Genomic DNA, 13,493 nt, shown 5'->3' with positions numbered 1-13,493 from the left:
CTATGTCATCATTTACTGCTATACATTCTAATTCTCCCATCTTACTTCTTAGACTTCTGGCATTAGCATACAAACATTTGAAAGTGTGTTTTTTGTTTGTATTTTCATTCTGCTTTTTAATTGATAGGGATGTTAGAATTTTTTAGCTCAGGTGAGTTTTTAGTTACAGGCACTTGGACTACTTTTCTTATTATTGGAACCTCACTGTCGGGATGCCTTAAGTCTAATGCATCATTAGTATCCTTTGAAGATACCTCTCTCCGAACCATGCGCTGCTGAGCGACTGTCGGCTTTCCCATTTTTTCTAGTTTAAAAGCTGCTCTATCTCCTTTTTAAAGGTTAGCGCCAGCAGTCTGGTTCCACGCTGGTTAAGGTGGAGCCCATCCCTTCGGAAGAGACTCCCCCTTTCCCAAAAGGTTCCCCAGTTCCTAACAAAACTGAATCCCTCTTCCTTGCACCATCGTCTCATCCACGCATTGAGACTCCAGCGCTCTGCCTGTCTCTGGGGATCTGCACGTGGAACAGGGAGCATTTCAGAGAATGCTACCCTGGAGGTTCTGGATTTAAGTTTTCTACCTAAGAGCCTAAATTTGGCTTCCAGAACCTCCCTCCCACATTTTCCTATGTCGTTGGTGCCCACATGTACCACGACAGCCGGCTCCTCCCCAGCACTGTCTAAAATCATATCTAGGTGACGTGTGAGGTCCGCTACCTTCGCACCAGGTAGGATTGTTACCAGGAGATCCTCACGCCCACCAGCCACCCAGCTGTCTACATTCCTAATAATCGAATCACCAACTATAACGGCCAACCTAACCCTTCCCTCCTGGGCAGTAGGCCTTGGGGAGATATCCTCGGTACGAAAGGACAGTGCATCACCTGGAGAGCAGGTCCTTGCTACAGGATCCTTTCCTGCTACACAAAGTTGATGCTCTCCAATCATGAGAATTTCTTCCTCCAAGGCAGCACCAGGGCTGCCAGTCTGAAGTTGGGACTTGGCTACTATGTCCCTGAAGGTCTCATCTATATACCTCTCTGTCTGCCTCAGCTCCTCCAGGTCTGCCACTCTAGCCTCCAGAGATCGGACTCGTTCTCTGAGAGCCAGGAGCTCTTTGCATCGCATATAGGGTATGCTGTATTAAGGGAGAAAGGAAGGCATCACCTTATCGTGGACTTCATTTGTTATGAACATTTAGAAGAATACAGAATATAGAAGAATTTAGAAGAGTGGAGGAGATTCCAGTTTCTTTGAAGTAATCATGGTTGGATACAGACACATTAGATATTATGGATTGTGTTGTGTTAAAAGGAGAAGAGGAAGACACAGTCTTACTTATTCATAAAAATAAGCATAGAAACATAAGCATAGAAATGATGGCAGAAAAGGACCAAATAGTCCATCCAGTCTGCCCAGCAAGCTTATGGTAGCACCAGCTGTGCCATACATGTCTCCCCCATAAAGGTACCATCAGCGGATGGCAATTGCCATGGCTTACAAGTTACCCTCATACTTAGTTTCCCAAACCGTTAAAGTAAGGGCCCTTGTTGGTTGTTGTCCAAGTCCAGTTCCCCGTTATCTCTTGCTGTTGAAGCAGAGAGCATCAATAAGGCTTATTGGTTAAGAGTAGTAACAGCTGCATCAGCAAGTTACCCCCATGCTTATTTGTTTTCCCAGACCAGAAAATTCATGTCCTTATTGGTAGTTGTCTGAAACAAATTCCCCCTTTCCCCCTGCCATTAAAGCAGAGAACAATAATGAGTTGCATCAACAGTATGAAGGCTTGTTGGTTAAGGGTAGTAACCACCACACCAGCAAGTTACTCCCATGTGCTCTTTTCCTCATTTCCATCCTCTAGCCTTTAGGGATGCACAGTGTTTATCCTATGCCCCTTTGAAATCCTTCAATGTTTTTGTCTTCACCACCTCCTCTGGAAGGACATTCCAGGCATCCATCACCCTCTCCATGAAGAAATATTTCCTGACGTTGGTTCTAAGTCATCCTCCCTGGAGTTTCATTTTGTAACCCCTAGTTCTACTGATTTCTTTCCAACAAAGAAGGTTTGTCAAATGTGAATCTTTAAAACCTTTCAGGTATCTGAAGGTGTGTCTCGTATCTCCCCTGCACCTACTCTCCTCCAGGGTGAACATATTTAGGTCCTTCAACCTCTCCTCATAAGTCATTTAATGGAGACTCCCCACCATTTTTGTCGCCCTTCTCTGGACTGCCTCCATCCTCTCTCCAGAACTGAACACAACACTCCAGGTGAGCCTCATCAAGGACATGTACAAGGGGATTCTCACCTCCTTTTTCTTACTGGTTATTCCTCTCTCTATGCAGCCCAGCATTGTTCTGGCTTTAGCTATCGCCTTGTCATGTTGCTTCGCCGTCTTCAGATCACTAGACACTATCACCCCATGGCCCCTCTCTTGCTCCTTGCACAACAGCCCTTCACCCCCCATCACATACAACTCTTTTGGATTACCACATCCCAGATGCATGACTCTGCACTTCTTTGCATTGAATCCCAGCTGCCATATCTTCGACCACCGTTCAAGCTTCCTTAAATCACATCTCATTTTCTCTACTCCTTCCGGCATGTCCACTCTGTTGCAGATCTTAGTATCATCCGCAAAAAGACAAACTTTACCTTCTATCCCTTCTGCAATGTCGCTCACAAAGATGTTGAACAGCACCGGACCCAACAGTGATGATTGCGGCATTCCGCTTATCACGTTCTTTCTTCAGAGTAGGTTCCATTTACCATCACACGCTGTCTTCTATCCATCAAGCAGTTTGTAATCCATGCCACCACTTTGATGCTCACTCCCAAGCTTCTCATTTATTCTTAAGCCTCCTATGCAGGACTGTATCAAAAGCTTTTCTGAAATCCAAGTAGATCACATCGAGTGCTCTTCCTCAATCGAATTCTTTAGTTACCCAATCAAAAAAATCTGATTTGTCTGACAGGACCTTCCCCTGGTGAATCCATGCTGCCTCGGGTCCAACAATTCTCCTGATTGTAGATAGTTCACTATCCTTTCCTTCAGCAGAGTCTCCATTACTTTTCCCACCACCGATATGAGGCTAATCCCCTGTAGTTTCCAGCTTCCTCTCTGCTCCCACTGCAGGACCACCATCACTCTTCTCTAATTACTCAGCACCACTCCCGTTTCCAGGGATCTATTGAACAGGTCGTACAGTGGACCCGCCAGCACATCTCTGAGCTCCCTCAGTATCCTGGGATAAACCTCATTAGGCCCCATGGCTTTGTCCACTTTAAGTTTTCCTAGCTCTTCCCATACATTCTCTTTTATAAATGGAGTTTTGTCTACTGCACCCCCCTCCAATGTCTTGTTAACTAGCGACGATCCTTCTTCAGGGTCTTCTTTAGTGAAAACCGAATTGAAGGATTTGTTTAATAATTCCACCTTATCTTCGTCTCTCTCCACTCATTGATCCTTTTCACCTTTCAGTTCCATGATTCCACTTTCTCCTTTCTCTAATGTATCTGAAAAATTATTTGTTACCTGTTTACCTTTTTGGCAATCCTTTCTTCTGCCTGACTTTTTGCTTTCTTGATTGCTTTCTTAGTCTCCCTCAGTTTCACCAAATATTCTTCTGTGTTCCTCTTTTTGGGATCCTTTATATTTCTTGAATGCTGTTCTTTTTGCTTTTCTTTTATCTGCCACCTCCTTTGAGAACCAGATAGGTTTCTTATTTCTTTTGCTTGTGTTTACTTTTCTAACATATAGATTAGTTGCTTTGTAATTGCTCCTTTTAGTTTGGCCGACTATTCCACCTCTCTCATTTTCTCCCAGTCTTTTAGTTCTACCTCCAGGTACTTCCCCATTTCAACAAAGTCTGTATTTTTGAAGTTCAAAACTCGGGTCTGCATGTGCCTTCTCCATATCCTATTTGCGATATTCATTGGCTTTATAAATACCCGTAAAAATAATTTGGAAAAGTGGAGGAAATTCCAATTTCTTTGGAAATATTTATGGTTGGTTTCCAGCCTCCCCAGCATTTCCTGATGTACTCTTGGCATGAATATTAATATTTTTATTGCTTTTTAGTTCTACTTGTGAGTTTAGGGGTGGTATGAATGAATATGTATGTGTGGCAAGTATATTGGTATGGATACTTCCAGCGTTATAATATTGCATTTACAGATTATTATATTGTGATCTCATATATATATATCTTTTTGTTAAAATAAAGCTATTGTAAAGTGATGTAAGTAATTTTTATTATTATGTTGTGCATTGTTTACTTTTTCTTACCTTGATGTTATGGAGGTAAGAGACTGCCAGGGCCTGCTTGGGGGATGGCGGGGGCGAAGTAGGTTGAGAGAGAAAAATGAAATTGCTGGCGACAGGGCAGATGTTGGGAGAGAGACTGCTGAGGATAGATTGACGAGGAGAAAGCGATTGCTGGGAACAGTGTGTTGCGGGGTTTGTCGAGGAGAGATTGGTGGGGAAATGATGGGAGCTGAGAGAAAAAGTGTATAACTAGTAAGGCTCAGACCTCTATATCTAGTGCTCGCCCGCCCGTCCCTGTTAACCTCTTCGGGTCCGCCCAAAAAAACCAAACCAACCAACCCCCAAACAGTCTTGGTGACGTCACCTTTAAAAACAAAAAGTGAAGTCTTGTGTACACGATCGCGTCGGTAGGATCCTTTGTAGTGGAGCGCTGGGGGCAGTCAGGGCTCTATTTCCTGCTGCACACAGGAAGTGGCTTGGTCTGCTCTGCTCGCAAGTAGAGCACCGGAGGATAGGGTCGTACTTGGTAAGTAGAGGACTGGATCTAAACTGGTTTTTGTCATGGGGTACGTTCTAATGCTCTCTCTTTTCTTTGGTGCCTTCTAGCCAGCTGACAGGGCTTGTCCGGTGCTGGAGAAGAGCCTGGAGGCTAAGGTTAAAATTCAATAATTTAGGCTATTAGGGATACCACATCATCCTCCAGCTCAACCAAGGAGGCGGATTCATTTTCCCTTTTACCCTGGTGCATGCATGGAGTTGTAATTCTGATATTCCTTAAGAACAATGGGGAACTCAGATCTACAGCTCAGTGCATGAACTGGCGTAGGTGAACCAGGTGTTGATCAGACTGTTCAGAGGACCCGAGGGTAAGAGGGCAAGCCTAATCTCCATGGACATCTCATTCCCTCTCTGCTAACAGCAAGAAGCAGGTGTCACCATCTATCTGGCACTTGAAAACTGTTTCCCCAGCTCCTTCAGTTATTCTCTGTGATCTAGAAAGGATGGACCAAGGAGAATTACATGGATGTTAGCTTTTCTTTAACAAGAGAGGGTTCTGGGTGCTATCAGGCGATCCGTTCAACCAAAATCAAAATCGTATCTATTAAAATAGTATGCCAAGAAAAAAAAGTCCTGTCTCTAGGAAATGTTTGCCATTGTAAGTGGGAAATCAGTGCTAAGGTTATTTAGCTGAGGGGAGGGCTGAAGTGTTCTGAACAATATTAGACCAGCCAAATAAGTGTCAGATTTATCACTAAAATCATAAATATTTTGGCCCACAGTTAAAGATAACACACAGCTACTGTCTCGGATACCTTCTTAGATTGTAAAAGCTCTATAGGCAGGGATTTGTTCGTATGGTATTTGTTGTAAAGTGCCCTGGTTTGGGTGCAGTATAAATATTGAAATAATAGCTGTCTAATGATCTAGTTTTTGGAAGACAACTTAAAGCCTGCCCTAGTTTTTTATATTCCCTCCTGCTGCAGTTTGGTACTTGTAGTACTGAATTAAAATTTTAAAAAAAACAGGACTACAAATACCACAATGCAGTGCAGCATAAATTTAAAAAACTGGCATAGCCAAATTTGTCTCTTCTGAAACTGTGTCAGGAGTGCTGTATAAATTAGAGTTACTAGGGAAAAGTTCATATTATTACATATTTATTCTTCACCATTGTTCTAAAACAGGAAAGATTGAGGAAAGGTTTTGGACTTTTATATCACAAAGAAAGGACCTTAATGCTTTCCTAGGGGAGGGGATTTCCCCTACAGCACGCGCACTCTGTTTCAGAAGCATGTTATACCTGGTACTCTTAGGGTTAGGCAATCCCAGCTCTTTGGCTTCATAGTAATTCTCATTCTAAGATCCCACACTTGGCTTTCATTTTTTGTTGCATATAAGTGCTGATACTTCATAGAGGGGACATGAGAGGAAGGAAAGGAGTGTGTAGCGTGTACTTAAATAGGAATTATTAGTTGTGTTTTTATTTTTCTGCATATCATCAAATTGGTTTATGAATAAAATGCAAAGGAATACATTTAAAATTTATAGAGCATAAGTCATATAAAAGCAAATTAACCAATACAGAAAAATAAATGAAAACACATTTAAAAATTGTAAATAGAACATCTCCATTTGATTATTTTGTTATTTTTATGATGTATATTATATTTTTGTGGTTGCTGAGTCACTTTATTGATGTCCTTTCATTATGATTGTGATGATGGTATAAACGGTGAGTGTGGCTGAGCTGATGGCAAATGCCCATGCTTTAAGACCTGGAGGAAATTTATCTTCATATATTCCTTCCAATAGAATGTCATGAAACTCAGTCTTGTCAATTTAAAGGCGACTTAGTTTCATCTTTCTTTTCTTACACTCAGGGTGGCCAGGCAAGGCTGAGACAAAGACATGGATATGGACCCAGAGCTTGCAAAACGGCTCTTCTTTGAGGGGGCCACCGTTATAATCCTCAATGTGCCCAACGGGATGGAGTTTGGAATTGACTACAACAACTGGCAGGTGGGGCCAAGGTTCAAGGGAGTCAAGATGATCCCCCCTGGTATTCATTTCATCTATTACAGCTCCACCAGCCCACATAACAGCAAGGAAACTGGGCCACGCACAGGCTTCTTCTTAAATCTGAAGCCGCGAGACCTTCTAGTACTGCACTGGGACCCTAAGGAAGAACAGGTGGACCTCACTCCAGCACCAGAAGAGGTGATATCAAGAATGCGTGCAGACCTCCAGAACTTAGACAAGTTTTTGGGGCCTTACCCGTATGCAACCCTGAAGAAGTGGATCTCGCTCACGAGCCTGATCACAGAGCCGGTGATGAAGAAGCTGCAGCCAGAGAGTGGGCAGATTTGTGCCTTTGCTGAGGTGTTGCCAGTGGCCGCCATGAGGCACACGAAGGACAGGGTAGAGCAGAACCTGCCCCGTTATGATGCTGAGTGCAAGAGCTACCAGGAGGGCCTGGCACGGTTGCCTGAAATGAAACAGAGAAAGGGAACAGAGATACGGTTCACCTGCGTACCCACCCAGATGTATCCAGATGGGGCCACACCAGCAGAGATAACACGGCACAGCATGGACCTTAGCTATGCCCTTGAAATGATAATCAATGAGCACTATTCCAGCCAGCCCCAGGATATACTTGGTTAGTATGAATCTGCTGCCTTAGGATAATGTCCATAGCTGCACAATAATTTTGAGTTTGAGAGCCTAATATTCAAAATAGGATTGCAGAAGACTTAACAAAAAAAGAAATAAGCCACCTCAGGTTAGGTTGAAGAGTAAGGAATTTTATGATTGACACTTTAAAATCCTATTTGACTGCCATGCTAGGCAAAGTATTGCTTGTTAGTATATGTCAGGTTGCCAGCCTGGAAATATTAAACCCAAGTCATGCAGGTTCAACTCATTTATTTACAAAACAACTACTAAACACTTGGTTAACTTCACCTCTAACAACAAATTTAAGCTCCTTCTCTGCTTGGCGCACAGCAGATACACAATTGGAATGGTTCAGGTCAAAAACTACTTAACCAGGTCGATAAGTACAGATCCAGGTAGTGGAGAATGGATCTCCTGTATTTGTTATAAAAAGCTAGCCAAAAAGTAGGTAATAGCTTAGAGTTTCTGTGTGTTTCTTTTCCCACCCACCCCTAGCTCATCCTTTCATTTATAGGCAGGAGACGCTTTCATATTAAAAATCAATCCACCTTTTATCTAAAACACAGGATTGCCCCAGCCCTTATCAAAAGTTTAATTATCCCGTTGCAGGTCACTACCAGATTAATAGTGAATATACCAGTAATTTTAAAGGACCCTTATTTACACATTCCTTTCCCTTGGCAACTTAAACTTAACTAAGAACACAACAAAATTCAGATGAAGGCTGCAATCCAGCAACAACAGGGGGGTCTTCCAGTCTTCTGATTCGAATGTCACATGTATGATTTTTTTCCTGTCGATAAGCAGGCTGAATTAGCCATGTATTCTGGGACATCCACTAGGTGGCGGCCTCGACTGAGCTTCCAAAAGTTCACAGAGCTTTGCTCTGTGCGGCTGCACCATTTTCACCTCGGTCTCTTTTTTTTTTTTTCTGCGCACGTGGAGTTTCTGAGAGATCCTTCGGTTCCCACTTTTTTCTTTGGCTCAGACTCCTTTTTCATGGTTTGTTGCTGCAAATTGCCTACTTCTTCGACCCCATGCCACCATACCCTCTAGGGTTTAAATTTTGCCCATGTGGCAAAATTATGTTGGCCAGGGATGGCCACAGCCGCTGCAATATATGCCTGGGCCCGGACCACAACCAGGCCAAGTGTCGGCACTGTGGCCGAATGTCCCCCAGGGCCCAGCGGCAAAGGGCCCAGAAGATCACGCTGCTGAAAGAAGGGGGCTTAGACCAGCATTCTTCCCACTAATTGCCGGATCCTCGGGGGGGGGAAGACTGGCTAAATCCAATGGGCATCCTCTCTACAGCCCCCAGGGCCATCAGGCAAAGTTAGAAAGGACCCGGAGGCCAGGGATAGGGCCCAAGCGGGAAAAAAAGCGGTATGCGTTGGGAGACGTGCTGGATAGATGCACAAGTGTTTTGCCATTGGAGAAAGAGGCCATACCAGTGCTGTCTGTACATCCACTGGCACATGCATCGATGGCGAAGCCAAGAGATGATAGACACAAGGAAGCATCGGGTGCTGCCAACACACCGGCGCGTCGGCACCATTCTTCCCACCCAATGCAGGTTACTGCGGCACAGTCGACGCAAGAAGAATGCTCAACGCACTCGGCAACTCTGACACCCCAGCCTGCAGAGTCATGCCATCACAAATGATGCCCCCTGGAAGATTTGGACGCTGAACTGTCCGATGTGGAGCTGCTTTCGGAGCATCTTTTTTCCAGCTCTTCTGAGCTAGTTTTCTCTGACCTGTCCTCAGTCTTCAAACACAGGAGAGCTTCCCCTCAACTTCAGGAACCCCTGCACAAGCAGCACAAATCTTCTGGGAGGGAGGATCAAATAGAGCACTATGCTCATGGGCCGCCTTCGGACATCCTGAGGGCAGCAGTGCCCACCAAAGTTAAAGGGTGACGCACGGAACTGGTTAGAACCTAGAGCGTCGCAAGCCATGACGCAAATCTCCCAAATTCTCTTTCAGTTTTTCCACACATGGGAGGCAGTAGAGCAGGATTCATTGGGCTCTCCTCTGGGCCCAAGACCAAGTAATTCACCATCTCCTGGGTAATACTCCCCAGTGGAGTACCAGGAGAGACATCTCCATTCGTCACCTCAGCCTGACACGCCTCCAGAGGATTTCCCAGGTTCCTCCACGGGGATCCCCTCAGACCCACCTGAAGGGCAACCAGAGCCCTCCTCTCCCCTAGAAGACTTTTCATATTCGAAATTTGTGGAGAAAGTGGGCTCTAGGCTTGGTATCAAAACGAAGATGATCCCAGACCCTCGAGCAGAAGTTATGAGCCTTCTAAAAATACTTGAGGTTCCAACTCAGCCCACTGCCTTATCTTACCATGTGGTTTTGGATGCAATAATGGCCAAAGCTTGGGACTACCCATTCTCGATTCAGCCTACCTCAAGAAAGATTGACCTGAAGTTCCATATGAGGCAGTCCCCTTACTACAACACAGTACAGCTCCCCCATGCCTCAGTAGTAGTGCAGTCTGCGATGAAGCTCTCAAAAAATACTCGCCTCCACTCCAACACCTCGGGCAAGGACTGTAAATATCTGGATGACTTTGGGAAGTGGACGTATCAGGTGAACATGCTGAATGCCAAAATATCACAAGAGAAGAAATTCAGCTCTGTAGGAACTCTATAGAAGGAAGAGTCTAGCAACCGTCATATCTGGCCACATATGCTTAATGGCTTATATTGTCAAGCCCGTGGAGCACTGGGCTTGTCTAATCATAGGTTGTGTGAAATATATGATTCTCCGGACAGAGATATATAATAAAGGCAAGCAGTGTAATATAACTAATGCGTGCACTTATCTTGATCCACAACTCGGAAATTGGTATGCGAAATCCTGGAGGATGCATCCTTTTTTCTCTTGTGATTGATCTCTAGATTTCAGCCTCTTTTGGGTTATTCATATTGAATGCCAAAATATAGCAGCAGCACCAATTTTATATCACTCATTATCTGTACGAGTGCTTTCAAGCCTTAAAATCCCACCTCATCCCCTCTGCCTCGGACAGGACTCCACCGAAGCCATTTACTGATCTAGAGGAAGGTTTGCAGCATCTGCTTCGATCCATCTACAAAGCCTTCAACACTTCCGCCCGAACATCAGCAGGAGAAATTGTGGTGCGACAGCTAGCTTAGGTAAGGGCCAGCGCCATACGCGAAGATGTCCATGAAAAGCTCACAGATTTTCCCTGCAAGGGCGACATCTTATTTGATGAAAATCTGCAGGAGACTGTCTCCTTGTTGAAAGAATAGAATGTGGCGGTCCTGTCTCTCACATCTCCGGGGGAGCAGCGGAATACCAGCAAGCGGTACCCCTCCAGCTACCGGCGCTCATACCAGCAAAGGTGCCAATTCCGCCCTTACCTGTCCTACCGCCCACCCGTCTTCCAGCCTAGCAGACAACCATACAACAGCCCACAATTCGAGGCAGGCCACGGGCATTGCAACAACATCTCCTTCAGCCCACCGACCCGAAGGGACAACAGGGTTTTTGATTGGGGCAGGGCCGCTGCCATATCTGCCAGTGGGAGGACGAATATCCTTTTACTACAGCTCTTGGGAGGCAATCACCTCTGACCATTGAGTGCTCTACATTGTCGAAGAAGGCTACTCACTCAACTTCCAAAGCAAACCCCCTCTTCCACACCTGGTGAGAGGCCCTGGGTTCCAACACCAGACAACCCTGCTCCAGGCTGAAGTTCGGGACCTGCTCCAGCGCCGTTCCATCCAGCAGGTACCCATTCCCAAGCGGAACCAGGGGTTTTACTCCCAGTACTTTCTCGTTTCCAAGAAAAACTGGTGACTCCATCTAATCTTGGACCTATGGTCCCTCAACAAATTCTTAGTGAGGGAGAAATTCAAAATGACTTCTCTCAAGTCTATTCTGCCTTTCCTCCAGCCCAGTGATTGGATGTGCTCGCTGGATCTAAAAGATGCTTACTCCCACATCCCGATGCACCCTGGGTCCTGGTGTTACCTATGTTTCCAGGAGAATGCATGCCATTACCAGTACAAGGTCCTCCCCCTCCTGTTTATGAAATGTCTGGCAGTAGCGGTGGCCCACTTAAGGAAGCAGGGCATCCAGCTCTTCCCCTACCTAGATGACTAGCTCATAGTTGCGTCGAGTGCCTCCCAGTTGCAATGTCACCTGATTTCGACCATCCAATGCTTGGAGGCCCTGGGATTCCTGGAAAGCCTGCTTATCAACAGGAAAAAAGCACGTCTACTTACCGTAAACAGTGTTTTCCGTAGATAGTAGGTTGAATTAGCTGTGCTGGCCTGCCCACCTCCCTGGACAGGCAAGAGAGCAAAAAAAAAAAAAAGCCAGAAGAAGATGACACCAACTTTTATTGATATTGGCTTTATTATGGATTGAGGGAACATGGTCCTATGCGAGGCCGCTGGACATCCCATAAAACATGGCTAGTTCATCCTGCTATCTACGGAAAACACAGTTTATGGTAAGCAAACTTGCTTTTACCTGCCGGTGAGAGGTTGTATGTGTGCACCTGGTGCTCATGGCTCTCAGAGTCCAATCTCTGGAGGCTAGAGTGGCAGATGAAGAGGAACTGAGGCTGACCGAGAGGTTTATAGATGAGACCTTCAGGGACATAGTAGCCAAGTCCCAACTCTAGTCTGGGAGGCCCGATGCTGCTTAGAGTAGGAAGGTCTCCTAGTCGGAGAACATCAACTTGGTACAGCAGGAAGTGATCATGTGGCAAGGTCCTGCTCTCCAGGTGATGCATTGTCTTCTTGCACCGAGGATGTCTCTCCCAGGGCTATTGCCCAGGAGGGAAGGGTTAGGTCGACCATAATAGTGGTGGGGATGCTGGGGAGGAGCTGGCTGTTGTGGTACATGTGGGAACTAACAACATACAAAAATATGGGAGAGAGGTTCTGGAAGCCAAATTTAGGCTTTTAGGTAGAAAGCTGAATTCCCTGTACGTACCTGGATCAGTCCAGACTCCTGGGTTTTGTCCCCCCTCTAGCAGATGGAGACAGAAGTTTACCAAACAAAACTCTGCCTTATATAGGCTGGTGCCATCTACAGCCTGGCAGTATTCTTCTGTCTCCAGCAGGTGGAGAGGTGCAAAACCTACAGTCTGTGCTAGGGTCTAGCTTCTTGTTGCTGACAGGGTAGTTAAGTGAATTTATCAAAAAAAAAAAAAAGAGAAGGATTTTAGGTAGACGGACACTGGAGTGCTGAAGACTGCAGAGTGTTTTGCAGGTCATGGCTGGAGCCTCCCAGGGGGTTGGGAAGTTCTGAGGGAACCATCCCCCCTGGTTTCAGAGGCAGCTGACGTGCGGGGTGGTAACCCCGGTTTACCAGCTTGAGGAGATCGCTAGGGGTGATACCGGTGAGCCCGGCTCACTCCCCCCGGTTTGATCCAGGACCAGGAGGCTTGGTCAGGTATTTCATAGATAACTTAATAAAAGTAGTAACCATTTATTTTTTATTAGTTTTCCCTGGCCTGGCTTGACTCTCCCTTCTCTTCCTTCAGGTTCGGGGGGCCCTTGCGCGCCTTTTTTGCTGTTTTTTCCTTAAGAGCTCCAGGTGTTAGTGAGAGACAGCATGCTGCACCGGGCAATGAGGTCTGCGCTGATTTCCTCCCGGGGGGGAGTGAGCCTCCACGACCCGGGCTAATGTCGTTTCTCGTGTCCAAACATTGGCAGGCGCCTTCGGGGATTCGGGAACGGGCGCCATTTTGAATACGCTTGATTCAGAGCCTCAGGCAGCAGGCGCCATTTTACCGCCGAGTGTACCGATGGTTTCAGCAGCGCGATCTGCGCTGGGGGGATGAGAACCCTCCCCTCCGTTTGTCGCCGCAGCGCACTGTCCCCGAGGGGGACAAATCTGCGGAGTCTGGCGCTCCTCTTAATGCGGACCCCGGGGGGGAGGGGGGAGGAGATGATTTGTCCTTTGACTCTTCTTTTTCTTCAGATTTCATTTTGTTAGTGCATAAGGCCTTTAAGGCTGGAGGGCTGGAAAAAAGAGGGTTCATAGCCAAGGTTCCCCGTTGGGGTC

At 45.9% G+C, this 13,493-nt stretch overlaps 1 protein-coding gene across 2 annotated transcripts in view; it reads left to right on the top strand.

Moving 5' to 3' along the window:
* The first annotated feature begins 4,651 nt into the window (after positions 1–4,651).
* Positions 4,652–13,493, top strand: part of AAR2 (AAR2 splicing factor) — a 31,876-nt gene continuing 23,034 nt past the window's right edge. Inside the window, exons 1-2 of one of the 2 annotated variants that reach the window (XM_029613141.1) lie at positions 4,652–4,786; positions 6,642–7,417. In XM_029613141.1, the coding sequence (XP_029469001.1) occupies positions 6,670–7,417 (748 nt within the window). In that variant the 5' untranslated portion in view covers positions 4,652–4,786; positions 6,642–6,669. Of the gene's footprint in view, positions 4,827–6,641; positions 7,418–13,493 lie in introns of both variants that reach the window. The other variant, XM_029613142.1, reaches the window with a different exon arrangement.

This window comes from Rhinatrema bivittatum, chromosome 8 (genome assembly GCF_901001135.1).
Source record: "Rhinatrema bivittatum chromosome 8, aRhiBiv1.1, whole genome shotgun sequence".
In the NCBI taxonomy this organism is placed as follows: domain Eukaryota; kingdom Metazoa; phylum Chordata; class Amphibia; order Gymnophiona; family Rhinatrematidae; genus Rhinatrema; species Rhinatrema bivittatum.
This window is presented reverse-complemented; position numbering and strand designations above follow the sequence as displayed.